Raw genomic sequence first — 20,934 nt, forward strand, 5'->3', positions numbered from 1 at the left:
ACTGACCTTTTTTTTTAAACAAAGGACATTCACTTTTCTATAGTGATGCTTTATTGTGTCTGGTACAGTATGCAAAATAAAGTCTTTTAAAGTCTCAACAAATCTGGTCTCTAGTATGAAAGAAGCACAGGTACAAACTCCATATTGTTCATTTGGCAAAATATCAAAACTTTCATACTTTCTAATTATAGACTTCTTGAGTTCAAAGATGATTTTTCTGGTTATTATGAGCCCACAATAGGAAAACATCTAGTAAGAGAATGACTTCCTCTACTTCAAGTGTAAATATAATCTGGTGAGTGAGAGGTTACTTGGCTTCTTTATATTGATGAGAAAGCTGTTTTTGGCTCAGTACCGAGGATCACATCATATTGTGTTGAAGATACAAGTATATCATATCAGGATTTAGATTTTTTTATCACTGTAAGTATTTCTAATTATACAAAATTCAGATGCTCCAAATTTGACAGAGAGTATAAAATAAAGACAAATAATGCGTATCCAGACTTCAATTACTGGTTACATTGGTTTCATTCATATATATATATATATATATATATATATATATATATTCATATATATATATATGAATATATATATATACCTCTCCCCTACATAGAAAAAGCTATGCTAATTTCCTTTCCCTTTTCCATCACATATTCACTGATTCCATTGATATTTCCCTTTCAAACAACATTCTAATTATCATATTAGATTCTAGTCTGATTCATGCCATCATATCACAAATTATGAGTTAACTGAATGCAGGTGTTCTATCTATTTTGGTGTTCTCAGAGCCTTATAGGTTACAGCTTTAGTATTTCATTCATGTCTCTAATCCCTTACTACGTTAGTGTGCAGCTTGACTTCCGAAGGGTAGGAACTGCATTGTTTGCTGTAGGGCAGTGGTTCTCAACCTTCCTAATGCTGTGACCCTTTAGTACAGTCCCTCATGTTGTGGTGACCCCCAACCATAAAATTATTTTTATTGTTACTTCATAAATGTAATTTTGCTACTGTTATGAATCGTAATGTAAATTTTTTGGAGATAGAGGTTTGCCAAAGGGTATGCAATCCATAGGTTGAGAACCACTGCTCTAGGGCCTTCTCTGACCTAAGCCACATCCTTGTGTTGGACAAGTGAAGATAAATTAAAGACTTTGAAGAGACCTTTCATTCTGTGAGCAATGGGAACTGATGTAAAGTACCCAAACTACTTCTTCCTTGGAGATAATAGTTCAGGAGTACGTCTATAATGGCTTCTAGAGTTGCTCACAGAAAAAATGGCTTCATTTGCTATCAGAGAAAAATGAACATATTAACTCATCTTTCCTTGTCTGCCTGCCTTTTCTACTCAGTCTCACTTATTCATTTCCTATTCAGACTATTATTTACGTTCATAACAAACTACTCTCACTTCAATCCTTGACTTAAGGAAAAATAATCATTCTTTACATAAGAATCCAGTAAATGCCCTTTAATTAGACAAATTAGAGAGAAGCAGAGTGTAATGTGAGCTAAGACCTGTAAATGCTATGCTCCCTAAGTGCTGGAACCCATTAGTCAAATGTGAGCACTTGTAAACATGACAGGCACTGTGATTCCAAAGCAGCAGTCCTAGTTGTTAAAAGAGAAGAGTACATATCAGGAACTCTGACTTCTATTTTTAGATCTGCTGACACAGAAAACCTGTATCTCAACAGTACAGTGGTGATCTTATCACACTCAGAGAAATGGTGCATGATGCCGAAGGAGAAAACAGGTCTCCATTTGTGGAAGCCACAGAGGAACAGAAGAGGGAAATAGAGCTTAGATCCTGTTCATTGGCAGACATGGTGCTGTATGATTTCACTTGACAGCTAAATAGAGGGTGGTGTGTTGCCTAGCAGTGCAATGGTCTCAAACAGAATTTAGGTTTCTTCAAACTTCCAAAGCCTGGCTCTGAGCCTCAGCCTCCCAAAGAGTGATGGTCTCTGTTTGGAAAATTTTACATTCAAAGGCAAATTTACAAAATCATGTAAAACCATGACTCTATTACAGATATAAAATCAAAACATAATAAAAAGTAGTTGATTTATCAGTCAATTATTAAACCAGAGAGTTGGCACAGCCAGCTCAAAAGAAATTCCAAAGAAAGGGAGCAGAACAAGAATAGTGAAATCAATGTGGAAAGGAAGGTAAGACTTCTCCCTCCCACAGTGGGAGAAAGAAGTTACTGAAGAATTTACAGAACAAGATTTGCATATCCAAGAGATAGTTTGCATTCCTGCTGGTTATATTTACATAGAAGTACAGTAAAGGGTAAAAGGATGTTCGTTCGATACAGAAAATGCATAGTTGTTCATTAAAGGGAATTTTTCTCAATATTAATGACTATTAGATTTAATAATATAAAACCCACTAGGAGTGATCAGATGTGTTTTTCCACAGTATATACTCTTTACAATTCCAAGTCATTCCCTTAACACCGTGAAGAGAAGTGAGGGAAATAAAAATGCAGAGCAGAGAAAATAACTTAAAGGGAAAATCTCAGCCTAGATAGGGCACATTCAGGGTTATATTACTGCAGCAAGAGAAAATCTCAACGTTTCTGAAGAAGGTCCTTCTGTGGTAGGAGAAGGGACAAGAAGAGAAATAGCTGACATTTCATGCACAGGATCTTGTTCTCTTCTCCCAGCAAAACTGAGAATTTGGTAAAGAGAAGATATTTTATCTTTCAAAACACAGGAAACTGGAGCCCAGAGTAATTAGCTTCCAAATTAAGTAGTAACACAAATAGTGTATAGAAGAGCCATGGTATTAAACCCAGCTTTCATGGCTTGAATGACTTCTTAATGGTATTTCATAGTGGAGAGGGCAACAGTCATGAAGTTTGCTAATCCCCACCTTGTAGACTAATTTCTAAATGGTCTTATCAAATAAAAAGCATGGAGCCAAATATAGGGGTGAAAGCCTTAGAGATCAGGGAAATAGGGAAAGCCACCAGCCAACCTTACCTCATCAACTCTGCAGCTTCCAAATGGCGCAACTTCCTGTCTACCCAGGGTTTATATGCCTTGTTTTTCTGCCTTCTCATTGGCTCTCTTAGCCCAGCTACCTCACTTCCTCCTCCTACACAGCTCTGTCACTTTCTGTCTGTTTGTACAGACCTCCAGGTCTCTATGGTTGGTACTGGGATTAAAGGTGTGTGTCACCACGCTTGGCTCTCTTCCCTAGTGTGGCCTTGAACACACGGAGATCCTGCCTGCTAAGTGACTAGATTAAGGGCATGTGCTACCACTGCCTGACTTCTTTGTTTACTTATAATGGCTTTCTTTTTCCTCTGATTCTCCAGGAAAGCTTTATTTATCAAAGCACAAATAAAATATCACCATATTTCAGCACAAATAAACTATCACAACACCACCTCAGAGAAGCTCAACAGAGGTTTCAAAGGAGCACATTTTCATGTTTTCCATTGGTGATTCTCATGCTTTGTCATTCTGTTGAGGGCTTTGCAAAGACAACATAGAGTTCTCCTGTGATCTCATAGGCTTAGATAACTCCATTGATTTAAATGAATTACTTGTGGGGAGGAGGGATAGAAATTGAACTTAGGAAACTGCACATACGCTAAGCACTTGCTGCACCACTAAGCTATGAGGATTACCTTTCCAGTGAATTACCCTTTGAAGGGGAAGAGATAAGTACAGATCTTGTTTTCTCACACAAAGGCTCATACTTTCGGTCAATAACATACATTATTTAGTGCCTACTATGTGATCAAAACTATATTGAGTACTTAGGGGAGCATACCATTGAGTCAAATACAAGCTATGACCTGTAGAGAACATACTACAAAAACTTAGAGAAATAGAAAATAAAATAGAGAATAGCACAACATAGCAAAGCATCCAGGATTTGGGAAGTACCAAGAAATATGATAGTCACATCAAATAATAAAAATTAATTAATAAAGTATCATTAGATTTAAAAGAATGAGAGCAGCAAATATGGAAGCAAATGTGTGTATGTGCATGGATCATATCCATGAATGATTATTATCATGCAAAGGACAGTGCACTTTCTTCTGTACAAATTATGAATACCAAAAATCTATTTTCAATTTGTAAGACTTGACAAGTTGATGAACTTGCTATTCATTTTGCAAAGTAGTAGAGAATTCAATTAACAAAAGAGAGTGATGTTTAATTCTATTTGTGTAACTTCCTAAAATGAAGGGAAATGTCATTTGAGTTCATGAGAAATTCTCAGGTCCCCTTATTTCTACATTGATTTAAAATGGCATTTAAAATTGTCTTCTTCTCAGGGCAAATGGATCTTCACTTCTTATCTGAAACAATCCCAAGACAGAAGGAACCTTATGTTTTTCAGCACTTCTCTGGCAGATGACATTTTATTATGACATAAGTATAAATATATGTAGATTACACCTACCAATTAAGCCTAAAGATTCCATTTTGATTCTAAGATCTTAAAAACAAGAAATGGACCTTGTACAACAAAGTACTCTGAATCTATGCAAACATTAATAGTCACTTTATGGCCACTATGATCTTGCAATAAACAAAAAGGCAACACTTTACATGTATGAGAAATATCCCTTGGATATGCTTCTTTTGGAGCATGCTTTTTTTCTTGTTTCAGCTGACATTTCTCACAGAATGATTCAAGAGATTTTTTTGCAAATTGCTTTTGACTCATCATTAATGCTTGGATTTCTCATATTTAGCTCCTCAATTCACCAACTAATTATAAATGAGAACTAGAAGATCAAATGTAATGACATATAATGGGCACTCAATAAATACTTGATGTTATGAGGGACTGGAGGTATCTAAGAATAAGATACATCAATATCAATAAATGTCTGCCAATTTAATTTAGAATTTAATTTCATAATGAACAAACACAAAGTGTGAGGTTTATGCCACTGCCTTGTTTTTAACAGTTCTTTTTATTGCAAATAATTTTTCTTATGCAATATATTCTTATCATCACCCCTCAACTCCTCACAGATCCTACTGATTTTCCCATCCACCCAATTCCCATTTTCTTTCTCTTTAGAGAACAAATTAACAAATATTTTTAAAAAGCACAAGAATCACAGACACAAATACAGGTACACACACACACACACACATACACACACACACACACACACACCCACACACACACACACACACACCCCATAGAAACACAAAATCAGAAACCATAATATAGAAGCAAAAGACCATTAAGACAAAAATTGCCTAAATAAAACGAAATATGACAAATACCTGCGAATACCTTGAGTTCATTTTGTGTTGGCCATCTATGCTGGACATGGAGCCTAGCTTTAAGTGTGGTTTATATATCCAATGAGACTCCATCAGAGAAAACTAATTTTCCCTTGTAAAGCAGATGCCAATTGGATATAGTTTCTTGGCTATGGATGTGGGCTTGTGTCCACTTGCCCCTCTCAGCAATGGGACCCTGTCTAGCTTGAACCTGTGCAGGCCCTTTGCATGCTTCCACAGTCTTGGTGAGCTTGTAAGTATGTCAGTCTTGCTGTATCTGGAAGTCACTGTTTTCTTGGTGTCATCCATTCTCTCTCATATTTACAATTTTTTTGCCCCTTTTTCCTCGTAGTCTCTTGAGCCCTGAAGTGGGATTTACTAACTTTATACCTAAAGTGTGTATAGACACTTCCTAATTCATAAGTTTTGTTTAAAGAGAAACATTGTCATGAGAAAGTCATATGGCTGAGAAATATTTTAATTATAACACTAGCATTTGTTTAGTAAAGCAGAAGAATATTCTCTCATTTCATTAGCACATAGCACACAATGGGTTGCTATATTTACCTTCATTTTTATAATTTAGTGGTTCTCAACTGGGGGAGAGTTTGTCCTGGAGGGGCATGTGGTGGTATTTTACTTGTACTGAAATGTGATTTTAATTGTATGTTAATAAATAAATTTGCCTGGGGGTCAGAGCTATTAGAGCCATAGCAAGTGCGTCGCGGCGGTGGCACACGCCTTTAAGGACCTGGAGGGCAGTACATACAGGCAGTGACGAGGCAGTCACATGTTTGGGTTTACAACCAATGAGAAGGCAGAACAACTAGAGTATATAAAGACATACACACAGGAAGTAGGCCCCTTTTGGAGAGCTCTCTTGGCTGAAGAGGATCCCTGAATCAGAAAGGGTGAGGCTCTTAGCTCTGACCTCTTGGCTTTCTTCTCTGAATCAGCTCTGTGTTTCTTATTCAATAAGACCGTTGGTTACATCTACAGGGGCATATGTAAATACCAGGGCATATTTCTTCCAGGAGTAAGGTGCTTCTGGTATCTAGTTGATAGAGACTCGGGATGCTGCTAAACATTCCATAATGATCAGGAAAACTCACAACTAAGAATGCTCTACATCCACATGCCAATAACACCAAGGTTGACACATATTATTAAAAATATAAGTCAACCATAATCATGGTATGTACTCACTCATAGGTGGATACTAGATGTAAAACAAAGGATGACTAGACTGCTACTCACAACTCCATGGAGGCTACCTAGTAAAGAGGACCCTAAGAAAGACACAGGGATCACCCAATGACAGAGAAATGGATGAGATCTATATAAGCAAAATCATTTCAAAACCAAGATGGTTATGTGGGTTCTCCAGATACAACATTGATAAAGAACTCTAGGAGTGAAAAAGCTGTAGAGAGTGGTAAATTCTTGCCAAAAAGGTCTGTAAAGCTGAAAAAATCTGAGTTTACAGAGAAAAGAGAGAAAAAATGGTAAGATTAGCAACATTTCAGTAAATATTAGCATTAGAGGCTGTTACATTATAGTATTAAGATTTCAGTTTACTCTATACTAAAATGATTTATGGGTGGAGAGGAAGGACTAGAGAGTTAGCCCAGCCATTAAGAAAGCTTATTGTTTTTGCAAAGGACCAAGGTTCACTTCTGAGCACCTACAAGGTGGCTCAGAACCATCCATACTGCAGTTCCAAGGGATCCAATGCCCTCTTCTATCCTCTTGGGGCACCAGACATGCATGTGGTGCACAGACATACATACAAGAAAAATATTCATATACATAAAAATAAAATAAATGATTTTGGCGATGTACTTCCTGAATAAATATAGTTTGACAGTTTGAGGAAGTTGTAACAATGATAGTAATATAATAAGCATTCCTATTATTAAGAGAAACAACTATTCATTGAACAAATATGTACTCACTACACAATGCTACTAAATCTCACAATTATTATCACTAATCCTATGGTAAAGAAAGGTTAACAAATTAAGAAAGTTTCTGTGATCTGTTCAGTCAACATCTGGTAATTAATAATCAAAACTAGCACTGAAGACAAGACAAACTTGTAGCCGTCATACTTCAAATCACTTTTGATTAATATGATTCAAAGTCTACATTTTTTCAAGACAGAATTAGTTCATATTTGATGCTCCTGTGTATTGTTAATAGCACTTTTTTCCCTTTAAAGTATTCACCCTAAAGTCAGGCATCGTGGTTCATGCTTGTAATTGAAAGGCACAGACAGAAGGTTGTTTTCTTTTGGGGCCACCTTTGGCAGTATATCAAGACCACATGGACTATGACTCAAAACAAAAGTGGTCACCCAAGATGAAATGGTGTACCCCATCCTATTCTTCTTTAAACCATGGAGAAATCTGCAGCATACAATGGGAGCAGTTTGCCAACATTTTCAAATTTTCTGAGATCCATCAATAAAGTCGTGTGCTTATCTGTCCATGTACTATAACTTTGTATAAAATCAATTGATAACTGGTAGCTATCAGTGGGCCATCATTTCATATGAGTTAATTCATTACACTGAATGGCAATTTCCTCATATCTATCAATGCAGCTGGTCCTAAACTAGTGGTTTATGAACTAACCAGGCTATCTTTACCTCTGAATAATTTGTCCTTCATGAAAGTATACATAGAATAACCAATAGTATATAGTTAATTCATGATGAATTTTCAATTATTATAATTGCTTAGATTATTTCTAAAGTATGATGACTTTTGCAATTTTACTTTTTTCCAAATTATATGCTTTACATCTCTCATCACCAGATGATCACCACTATGACAAGACATTCCCCCTTGCAATCCTACTTCCAAGACCTTTTTTTCATGACCATCAGCACAACATGTAACATAAAAAAAAAATCGTAATAGTACTTACTTGTGTCCAGATATCAGAGTTCTAATCCTTATATCTACATCTTTTTAATTCATCTGTGATTTAGTTAATCTTTATCTCTTGAGCCAACAGCAATGATTAGTCTGTTAGACAAAAAAAAAAAATCTTATTCCACAGGGAATTTAACTTCTATATGGAGCATTTAATTTTCCATTTCCACACAAGGGACTTGTACCAAAGCAATTGTGATACTTGAAGACATGTTAAATTATTTACAAGAAATAAAATGAAAAATGAAAATGCCATACTTGTCTATTTGTGACAAGAGAGAAAAACATGACATTTTTATCTCGGAATTCAAAGACTGTTCTTTTCTTGAAAGTAATCTTTCTCCCAAAATTGATGTTGGAAAATATCTGGGACAAAACTAAGCATTAATAACTAATTGTCTTGGTGTCATACAAAGTCTTTTCTTGATGCTTACTTTTAAATAAAATATAGCATAGATATTTTAAAATTATATAATGTTTCTTGTTAGCTTAGAAAGTTCTGGTGAATACAGATATACATTATATTATACATAAAAATTTATATAAAGAAAATTATTTGAAAGTAACTATGCACAAACAGGAATATTTGAAGAGAACATGACATATGTTCAAAATAGGGTCATTTTACCAAGAAGATAGAATAATTCCAAATGTATGCAATTATATATCTGAATATTAATTTTTCAACAGATATTATTTAATGTTCTATTGACTTTTATGCATGTGTATGTGTATTGTGTGATATGCATGTGAATGCAGTGATCACAGAGGACAGAAGAGGGTGTTGTATCACCTGGTGCTGGAGTTACAGGTAGCTGTGTGCTTCCTGATGTGGGTGCTGGGACCTGAACCCAGGTCTTCAAGTACTCTTAACTGATTAGCTTTTTCTCTAGCCCCTTTACAAGTATTGTTAATCATAGCATTTACCACCACTGAACTGATTCTATTCAATGCTCTCATTGAAACAATACTAATCTCAACCCTATCATTACCCCAAAAGTAAACAAAACAGAATGATTAAACACAGGTTTTAGTTCATGGTTTATATATTGACTGGCTCATTACCGCTATTGTTAGCATTAATTTATGTCTAAAAGCACACAGGCCTGTTGAACTTTTTAATAACATGCAGAAGAATTCCAAAGTAGATGAAACATACATCAATAGACTTGATGGAAGAAACGAACATTTCTATAACAAAAACATTTCAATGCACCATTTTCAATATAGAAAACAGTGTATGCTGGGCGGCGGTGGCACACGCCTTTAATCCCAGCACTCAGGAGGCAGAGCCAGGCAGTTCTCTGTGAGTTTGAGGCCAGCCTGGTCTACAGAGCAAGATACAGGACTGGCATCAAAAACTATACAGAGAAACCCTGTCTCAATCCCCACCCCCCAAAAAAACCCAGAGAGATCAATAAGGAAATAGAGAACATGGACAAAATTTTAAACCAACTCAATATAATGGACATACACAAAACACGATACCAACAGGAGCAGATTATACTTTTCTCAATTAAACCTAAAAAAATTAAAGTAAGTTTCAATAAATTTTTGATGTTTGAAAACATTAAAAATGTCTTTTCCAACCAGCATGGGTAGGAATACTAGGGATTAGTAACACACAGAAAATGGCAAATTTCACCAGGTTTTAGAAATGAAGACATTCTTAAACAACTCATGAATCTAAATAAAAAAAAAGACATAAATAATTACAGGGTGCAAGGAAGGCAGTGCTTAGAGAACAAATTATAATGTAAATGTCCACATTAAAAAGAAAAAAGTCTCTGCATCCAGATCCCTCAGTAGTTGGATGGGGTTTCTAGCACTACAATTAGGGTGTTTGGCCATCCCATCACCAGAGTAGGTCAACCTGGGGCCTATGCAGGGTCGCTTGGCTCGGCCTGGGAGGAGGGGACTGGACCTACCTGGACTGAGTCTACCAGGTTGATCTCAGTCTGCAGGGGAGGCTTTGCCCTGGTGGAGGTGGGAATGGGGGGCGGGCTGGGGGGAAGGTGAGGGGGATGGGAGGGGGGAGAACAAGGGAATCCGTGGCTGATATGTAGAACTGAATTGTATTGCAAAAAAAAAAGAAAAAAGAAAAAAGTCTCAAATTAATAACCCATATTTATACTTCAACAATTAGAAAAAGATTGGAGAACTATACACAAACCCTGAATAGAAATTTAATATTAAAGTGGAGTACAAAAAAAAAAAGAAAAAAAACAGAATAGAAAAACAGTGGAAGGATACCAAAACCAAAAATTGAGTCTTTCAAGGTTCAACAGAAGTAACAAAGTAATAAGCATTTAGCTAGGCTGACAAAGGAAAAACTGAAAATGATTCAAATAATTAAAATTAGAATTAAGTGGAGTCACTGTTGGTTTTCCAGAAAGAGAAGATATTTTAAAGATTGAAAACAAGTTATATAGTTAGGTGAAACTTAAAAATACCTAGAACATACTTATTACCAATTGGATTCAGGATTGACTAGAAAGTCTCAACAAACATACAACAAATAAAAAGATTGAAATGCTAATCAAAACTTTCTCAACAAAGGAAACTTCAGGACCAGATGGCTTGTCTTTTGAATTCTATCAAATATTTAAAGAGTTGACACCAATTCATTTCAAATTCTTCCAAAAAATAGAAAATGAATGACCCAACATAAAACTCAAAGTAATATATATCAATAGAATGAAGAAAAGAGTTTCATGATTATTTCACTTGATACAGAAAATTTCAGTTGATGCATTTGTAGAATTCAAAATCATTTATGGATTAAAAATTAGTCTTCAACTTGATGAAGGGCATTTATAAAAATCTACAGTTAGCAACATGATCTAAACGTAAGCTTTCCCTGAGGAAAAAACTGAAAGATTTTCTGCCATGATCGAGAAAAACACAATTTGCTGTTCTATAACTGCTAGTCAACATGGTGTTGGAGGTTTTATCAATAGCAACTTAACAACAGAAATGAAAATACGGTATTCAAGTTCAAAATGAAGAACTAAAATTATCTCCTTTCCCAAAGGATAACAGTAGATGTAAAGAAAACCTTCCAAGCACCTGAATGAATGCTATTAGAACTAATGCATTCAAGAAAATTTCAACATTAAAATCACCACAAAAAATAGTTCTATGTTCTACAGAATTCAAAAGAAACATTTGAAAAGGAAAGTAAGCCAAAAGCAGTAACTCACTCAGTTGGTAACACGCTTGTCTTGTTAGTATGAGGACTTGAGTTCCAGTTCCCAGAGCTAGGTTAAAGTCATGTGCAGTGTCATACATACACTTATAATCCCAGCAATACTGAGATGGGAGGCAGAGATGGGTGAATTCCTGGTAGTTTTTTGACCAGTTAGTCTAGCCTTACCTGGTAAAGTTCAGGCCAAGGGGAGAACCTGAATCCAATAATAAGAGAAAAGTGTGTAAGGAATGACATCCAAGGCTGTTCTCTGACATAAACACTTGTATGCTTGCACCTGTACACACTTACACCCTACCCACAAAAGTTCATTTTCACTAAAATTTAAGAAAATAAAATTGTTATGTAGACATTAAATCAAGAGTATGGAGGTTTGTACACTGGAGAATACAAAATACTACTGGTATAAATTAACAAATGCATAAATAAATGGAATGGCATCTCATGTACATCAGTAGGCAAATTTAATATTTCAACAATATTAATAATGCCCAGTGTGATCTACAGAGTCAAGGTAATGCCCTTCAAGTGGGGTCAGATTGCTGAATCTCATAGAAGAAATAGAAAAGAGTAAAGGAGGAATGTGAGTGAAAGGACAAAAAGGAGGAAGTTAAGAACAGAATGTGGACTGGAGAGATGGCTCAGCCATTAAAGGTTAGGCTCACAACCAAAAATGTAAGAAGAGAGAATGGGAACAAGAAAGGGAAGAATTAGCGGAAGAGAGTGATTAGAAAGGTTCGATAGCTATATTCTTTTTTTGTGATTCTCATCTAACTCACTGTGCTGATAAATCCATCAGAGAGGTTAATGTTTTTGTTCTACATGTTACAGAGTATAGTCAATTCATTGGTGACCGCATCTAAGAGCATGTTCTTTACAGTCAAAACGTCTAATCAGATTATTGGACTAAAATACAAATGTGTAGGCACATAGTAGGATAACCCTTAAAAGAAAATTCTTAAGAAATCCTTCAACCAAAAGAAATTGTGGATTAAATGTTAGTATTTGGGTACCCTCTATCATTAGGATAGAAACCAATTAGTACAACTGTCCACTGGCTTCAGGAATTTTGTCCTTGTAGTAAAGAAAAGAATCCTTAAAGTCAGACAGTTTCTGCTAGTTATAAATGCTATGGCTTTTAGAAAATCAATTTATGTCAGGGTTCTGTAGAAGAACAGAAATGATAAAATGCATATATAGTAAGAGAGAATGTATTAGACTGGCTGTACTGTACAGTTGGAGTAATCAACCAATGCCTTTCTCACACCAGAGAGGTTGAGTAGTTGTTTAGTTCATGAGGCTAGATGCTTCAACAGTCCCTCTGGCAGTGACAATCTAGAGGATTTCTGGAGAGCCACTGGTCTTCAGTTCACCTCGGAACCCTGAGGAAGCTGCTCGTCATATCAGTGAAGAAACCAGCAGAAGCAGATAGATAATTAGTAAACAATAATGAAGGCCAATTGAGCAGAAAACATTCCTTCTTCTATATCCTCTTTTTCAGGGTTGTTACAAGATGGTATCACCCACACATAGGGTTGGTCTTCCCACATCAGTTAAGGCAGTCAAGAAAATCCATCACAGTCATGCTCAAAGGTCCACCCAATGGAGACAGTTCTTCACTGTGGCTCTATTCCCAGTGATTCCAGGTTGTGTCAAGTGGACAGTTGACACTCACCAGCACAATTAACTACTTTTATGTCTCAGTTTTCTCATCTGTAAAGTGCAAACAGAATATTACTTTCCCACTGAGGGATGACATACAGTACTCACTGGCACACAGTGAGGTTTCAATGTGTCAGTTCTTACTACACTCATGTGTTAATACCTTACTTTTACAATAGCTCACTTTTCCTGGGTTTTTCTTTCCAAGTTTTTATGTGTAAATATGAATGCATCTTCAAATGAAATGCCCAGGACTGAAAAAGCCAGATACTAAAGATCAAGAAATGTAAAGTATTCAGGAGAGCAGGAAAGAAAGCCCCTTATGAAGATTAAAGCCATGTAGATAGGTATGAATCTTGTGGACAGAGGACAATGTTGGGTGCTGTTGTTCAAGTCCACTTTTGTTGAGACAGGGTCTCTCACTGTCATGCAACTCACAAAGTAGGTCAAAGCTAGTTGGCCGGGGATTCCCAAGGGTTCACCTGTCTCTGTTTCCTTTTTGCCAGGATTACAAGCATTTGCCAATATACCTGGCTTTTTAAAAACATAGTTTCTGTAGATTGAACTTGAGTCCTTGGACACACAGGAAAGCAACTTACCTATTAAGCTATCTCTCCAACCCTCTGAACTTGATGTACTTAGGATATGATAGTTTAAAAAGTATTTTAGGTTCCAGAAACACACCCACACTGTCAGTTAGCAGGAAGAACAAAACAAATGATAATATGGCTCAAACTTCTGAATGTTTCCAAGTCAATTGGATAGACCAGACAAATAGATAATTTATAATACTTTGACAACCAAGGTTTAAAATTCCAAGTCCCTTTTTAAAATGTTATAATAGTGTAAAGTGAGTTTAATGAGCGTTTTGGAGTGGATTTATACTTTTCTTTAAACATTCCTGTTCTCTCATCATTTGTTTTCTATTTTGCTTTATAAAGTTTCATAAAATGTATCCAATAAGCTGATATAAAAGGAAATATTTCTTTGTGGTGAGAGGAGGGAAAAAAGCAAACACATACAAATTCTCATGACTTGCCCCTTGTTGTCTAATTTATTTCTTACTAGCAGAAAATAGATTTGTGACAGAATTGTATGGCCAAGAAAGACTCGCTTTTTTCCTACCAGCATTTTAGGAAGGCTTCATGCCAAACTCCTCTTCATTCAGAGCTTACTGGCTGGTTAGGTACAGAGCCAACTAGGGTGTCGCTTGTACTCAACTGATGAGAATTTGTCAAGTAAAGAGGAATGCATTTATGCAGAGGAAAACAATGATCAGATAGATGGTTTGAAACAGAATTTTCTTATCTCATAAAGTATTGGGGGAAATGCCCACAGAGGCAATAAACATATTACCCGGAAAAACATAAGGCAGGGAATCATCAGATAGTGGCATACTTGTTGACAAAAGGCAAGAAGAAAAGGCTAGTGGCAGTCTAGTCCCACGTCTCCGGAGAGAAGAGTAGACAATGTGGCAATCCTTGCTTAACACCAAATCTACTCTGGCAACAGTACAGATATTAAGTGGTATTTCTGCCTGTGTTTATGTCTTAATGCAAGTTCATTTAGTTTGTTTTTTATTTTTGTACACTGTTTTTCTTTATTAAGAGTCAGAGGATATATAGAAGAAAAGGGATAAATTCAGAGGCATTATAAGAATCAAAATAACACATAGATTTAAAGAGAGATGATCCAAATCCACCTGGACCCCTAAATTCAGCCCAGTGTTGATTCCATGATCCAGGTCACCTTTTGGTAATGTTTATAACATTGATGAACTAAATATTAAAGAAAAGCAAGTCAATCAAATGGCTATTGTTGCATAAACTTATGCTGATGATTTCAGTTAAATGATTTTACCTTATATTTTCCAAATTCAAAACTCTTTGGAGGTAAGTTACCATCGCTTAATTGTCATTATTCAAAATATTAGTGGGAAGTTATCATGCACTTCTGGGTAATTTTTTTTCTTTGCAGTCACATCATCATTTTCATTTTATTTACATCTCTAGCCACAGATGTTGATGGAGCTGTAATATTGCTTCAATGTCTATTGCAATATTTTTATTGCATTCTGCAGGTCCTCCAGTAAACGTTACTTGCAATATTTTTATCAACAGTTTTGGATCAGTCACAGAAACCACCATGGTAAGTGCTACAGTGCCACTGGCAAGAGAAAAACGTGACTCAATTATGCTATGAACACAACCTGTCAAATTTTCTATTGTTCAACTTACAGGGCCTCCTGTAAATGTTACCTGCAACATATTTATCAACAGCTTTGGGTCAATAGCAGAAACTACAATGGTGAGTGGGACTGAGCATTGAAGCCATCGTGTGAAGGAATGGGATATGGGATCACAGTACTGATGCATATTTATGTGACATTTACTGAGTGCCAATTTCTAACACCACCATCATCTAAAAACAGACATTCACACACCTTCATTTCAGAGTCATTTGTCAAGGAGTTACAACTTAAAACTCAGCGATCTTTTACCCATTACCCCAGAGCAATTTTGTAAACACATGATTTTTGTTAGGTTTGGCAGAAAGTATAGCAATAAACATGGTGTGTATTTAGGAGTATTAAAATATGTGCATTTCCAATGTTTCATGAGTATGAATTTCAAAGTTTGGCACATGCATTTTTTTTTACTTATCATAAAACCTGGGACATCATCAAGCTATCACAAAAGGTAATTCATATACATTCCCATGTTCACATATGCACACATCATTTTGTTGACAATAGAAAGTAATATTAAGATTACAACAATTACAAAAATATGAACGCCTTTGCAAAACATAAACATAATAAAACTACTCATTAAAGACATGTGGTGCTAACATCTTTTACATATTAGAAATAGATTCAAGTACTATACTATGTGCTACTATGGCTTATTGCCAGTGACCCATACCATTAGATCATTAACTAAACCCCACATAGCTCTTGATTACATATGGAGTAAGGTATTTCCTTGGTGTCCACGTGGTTTATTTGGTTTATTTAAAGTTCTTAGTTGCTTGCTTTTAATTTACATGGCTATTAAATCATATATCCATTTTATTGGATGAGACCAAAATGAAATAGTAGCTGAATCTGACCAAGTATTATAGTAGCTGAATCTTACAAAGCTCAAGAGGTGAAAAATGAGCACATGATGCCATTGAGAAGTGAAAAAATGTTGTGGACTTTCTCTTTTAGGCTTCTAATATCATGTTTAACGAATTACTGTACTTGGTGGTGTTTTTGATACTAGGAAGAAATAATTTACCTTTACTAGTCAGTTTTATTGGTAAAACTTCAAACATAATGTGTATCTAGTACCCATTTGAACATTACTCTGAAACAGCATTCTCCAGAAATAAGATTTTAGCAGGACATGTGGTACATTAAGAATTGTACATAAATAAGATAGTTTTGATAGGGCTATGAATGACTCATAAGAAACACTAAGCGTGAAAAGAATAACCCAACTCTGGATTTGACACTCAGTTTCTGTCTCTTCTTCTATTGCTTTTACCTTTAAAAGAGGGACGTTTCCAACAGCCCACTGTCACCAGCTTTACACGATGGCATTCAATGACTGTATTTGCACGACCTAATGCTGATTGCATTAATTAGACTCCTAAGTTGCCTTGATTAAATCTCCCCACTGCATTTTACTCTCAATCAAAAACGTAAATATGCACCTTTTCAGTGTTCGTTAATACAAGAAGCTAAACATTTAAGGGGATGAAAATGGAAGTTATGGATACCCAATTTTCCTCATTCTTTAAGACTTCCAGAGCTGTTTAGTAAATTGGCTGCTTAGGTGCTTCCTGGCCATTTAGTAAGTGTCCTTTGTCATGTTTCCTATGAAAAAAGGAAACTGTTGCTCAAAGGTAATGTCAGCAGCCTGTCTATCTGCTGTGTAAGATAGATCAAATTGCATGTAAGAAGAGTGTTGCATAGTGTGTTTCTTTATTTCACTTGATAGATTTTAATGTCATGATAAGCTTTTTTTGGTTTTGAAAATAAATATATATATATATATATTGTTTTCTCGTGGCTTTGGTGGGAAACTGAAAAAGAGAACACTTTACAAAAAGTTTATCATGTTTATGTCCAAGAAGAAATTCTCATGTCACCTAGGGTAGGAATTAGCAAATGTTTCCTGTAAAGGAACAGACAGCAAATACCTAATACCTTGGAGCCAGATGATCTCTCTCACGCCTACTCAAATTTGCCCTTTGGTAGATGGCAGATACTAATACTAATAGTGACCAAATGGATGTGAGCACACTCCAATCAAACCTTACTTGCAAAAATAGACTGGGTCAAAATAATATTTAAATTGATGATATTTCAATGTTCATAATAGTGTAAAAAAAAAGTTCTGCATAGGCCCCAGGTTTCAAACAGCCAACTCATGCAATGAGCACAAGATCTGGTCCCACTGCCTGGATGCCTCCCAAACAGATCAAGCCAATCAACTGTCTCACCCATTCGGAGGGCCTGATCCAGTGTGGACCCCTCAGCCATTGGTTCATAGTTCATGTGTTTCCATTCATTTGGCTATTTCTCCCTGTGCTTTATCCAACCAGTCTGTGGGGAAGGCTTTGCCCTGGAGGAGATGGGAATGGGGGGGGGGCGTTGTGGGGAAGGTGAGGGGGACGGGATGGGGGAGAACAAGGGAATCCGTGACCGATATGTAGAACTGAATTGTATTGCAAAATAAATTAAAATAAATTTAAAAAAAAAAAAAAAGTTCTGGCTTCCAAGATGACTGAAGCTTTGCCTGGGTGTCTACCTGGTGCAACCTGTTTTAATTGGGTCAGGCTACAAAGTAGCACAAACTGGATGGTGTACAAACAGAAGAAATTATTTCTCCAGTCTTGGAGGCTGGAAGCCCAAGAGTAAGGTGCCATCACACTCAGGTATTGATGACGGATCTAGTAAGGTTATAGACTGCTAACTTCTTATATCTTCTCATTCTAGAAAGACTTCTATCTCTGCCCTAATAATAGAATGACATCTTAAATGTATTGTCTCCCAATACTATCATGTTGGGAGTTAGAACTTTAAAAGCAAGACTTGCGAGGTTAAAAATATTTAGCCTAGAACATACTTGCATGTTGTCACAACTCAACCCTCCTTTATCAAAACGCTAGGATTCTACAATCTGATATTTCCTCAAAAATTGACTCACAAAATTTGGTTAAACATTAAATGGAACATCAACTAATTATAGTTGAAATCAGAAAATTTAACTTCTATGCATATCAATAAAGTAATAGAGGTCATCAATTAGTGTTGTTTTCTGGGGATAATAGTTTTGATTTCTCTGCAATTTCTGAAACTATGTCTTTTTCCAAGAATGCTTCTAAATTGAGTTTTTGATCATGTTTATTGTAGTCTCTTGCTTTACACCTCATTCTCTTACAGTGACTGAAGTAGAATTATTGTTAGTTTTGGTTGATTGTTTCTGAAGAAGAGGTGATGATCATCTGTTTCAAGAACTCAAATTTCTTTTGATACTATACAATTAGTCCCCCCATGGTTACTGAAATCACACTAATTTATTGTTAATGCTTCCTATTAACAAAGTATTGGCTTACTTACAGATCCAATATAAATGTTCCCTTCTTTGATATAAATGTTGGAGATATGTGCTCATGGGACAACATATTGTTGTTTCTTCAAGCAAAAGTTTTATGGATCATCATGATTATATGTTATTAAATTCAATAATTTGTGTATTTTTTCATTAAGAGGCACATGAACTTGTTGGTATTTGACCCTTGTATTATGATTATTCAGCAGATATAATTTTGTATGGTTTTAAAGATATATACTTAGACAGATTATACTCTGTTTTTAAAATGTCAGTTTATCCTTTCCTTCTCTCTTTCCCCTTTTCTTTAGTTGCTGATAGCAACTGAATTTACAGGATAAGAGTATATTTATCACTCTCTCTTTATTAATGTTAAGGCAGAAATAGAAAATATTGGCAATATAACTAACAGCCAAGGGTATTTCATACCTGCCCTATGACACTCTCCCAAAGGCTGGAGCATCAGAAAATGGAGATGAGAAGCTTTCTCCCCAGCTTCAAATGGCTGCTTGGAGAGATGGGAGTGGATTCTATGTGATTTGGGCCTTGGAGGTGCTGATATGCTACTCATGCCTCAGCAGTAGTTTCTAAATCTTGGTACCTTTACTAGGTGTGAGGGATAGCTAAATGTATATCAGAGTTGTCACTGATCTGAAATTGCATTCCCGAGGAACTTCCTGAGAAGAAGGTAGACAGAAGCTGACATGGTTACTTGAATTATAACCACAGAAAGAGCCTAAAAGTTTCCTTTCATTCAGTAGTTGAATGAGCACATCATAAGAAGATGCTGACAACAGATAGCATTTTATTATGTCAATTATTTCTGACATCTTAAATAATAATCAATACATATCCATAAACATTATTTTCTGTTAAGCTGATACAGATGAACTTACTCCCTAAATTAATACTGAAATAATAAAGCCCTCATTCATCATAAAGCAATTGCCTACCATCATAAATTAAAATGTAAGTTCTCCTAATACAGTTTTGAGATTATGGAAAGTGTTTTTGGAGTGCTGACAAGTTTAAAAACCAAAGTGTGACATAAGCATTATGGATATATAAATTTGTCTTTAATATATTTATAATTAGATTGAAAAGTACACATATACCAAGCAGTAAGAGGTAATGATAAGGTTTTATATGAGTAGTTATGAGATAAAGTGATCGTCTTTATGTACAAATGCAGAGCTACATATAATAGTGCAAAATAATTCAGTTTAAGGAAGCAATGTTTATGGAGTAGGCATAGCTTTAGAAGGTATCAGAAAAAGAAACTTAAAAAATTCTAAATTTGACATAGAAGACTATTATGGAATGTATGTACTCATATTACCAGTGTTAAGATTATACAATTTATACATGGATTTTGTTTTTAAATTGAAATATATGCACATATATAAAATAAGTGTTTCTATTACCTTATCCAATGCTCAGAGAGTCAATAATATAGAAACAAATTTTAGTACAAAGAAATATGTCGTTTATTTGAAGTAGAATCTGTCCTCAGAGAGTGCAAGCAATGTAAAAGAGAATACAGTCATATTTTACCATATTTCACAGTATTTACTTTCCCTTTAATATTTGGTTGAGCCTGGAAGCAGCAGAAAAGTCAAAGAAAGACTACAGAACCACATAACTACTCTCTTATTATTTTAGTTATTACCAGATAATACATTTATTTGTAAAGAAACAGACATGAGCCAGGTGGTGGTGGCACACGCCTTTAATCCCAGCACTCGGGAGGCAGAGCCAGGTGGATCTCTGTGAGTTCGAGGCCAGCCTGGTCTACTAAGTGAGTTCCAGGAAAGGCGCAAAACTACACAGAGAAACCCTGTCTCGAAAAAACAACAACAACAAAAATGTTAAGAAACAGACATGATGCATTGATAATTTACATAGTCCAAATGTTTAGCATACATTCAAAATTATAATGTACTGAAAGAATTACACAGGCATGGCTGCAAAGAATTTTCTTTGGCTATCTACTTTCTCTATATTGTGTGTGTGTGGGGGGGTTCCCTGTCTGTTCCAAAATACTTGTAAGGGCTGTTATTTATTTTAAAATGGTGTATCTCATCACAAAAAAATCATGGATAAATAGTAATGACTACACACTCAAATAAATAGATATTTGTAAACCAAAACTCTGGTATATAATTGCTGGATACAAATATTTCTGTTCTACTTATCTTTGTTTATAAGTAGTGAAAATAATCTATTTTAAATGATCTTTAGAC

At 35.5% G+C, this 20,934-nt stretch overlaps 1 protein-coding gene across 4 annotated transcripts in view; it reads left to right on the forward strand.

The window, feature by feature from the left end:
* Glra2 (glycine receptor alpha 2) overlaps positions 1-20,934 on the forward strand; it is a 198,792-nt gene that overhangs the window by 23,047 nt on the left and 154,811 nt on the right. For 3 of the 4 annotated variants that reach the window (XM_052716353.1, XM_052716177.1, XM_052716439.1), the window contains one exon: positions 15,169-15,236. In XM_052716353.1, coding sequence (XP_052572313.1) covers positions 15,169-15,236 — 68 coding nt within the window. Of the gene's footprint in view, positions 1-15,168; positions 15,237-15,327; positions 15,396-20,934 lie in introns of all 4 variants that reach the window. The other variant, XM_052716273.1, reaches the window with a different exon arrangement.

Source organism: Peromyscus californicus, unplaced genomic scaffold, assembly GCF_007827085.1.
Source record: "Peromyscus californicus insignis strain IS unplaced genomic scaffold, ASM782708v3 Scaffold_10__1_contigs__length_136768540, whole genome shotgun sequence".
Lineage (NCBI taxonomy): Eukaryota > Metazoa > Chordata > Mammalia > Rodentia > Cricetidae > Peromyscus > Peromyscus californicus.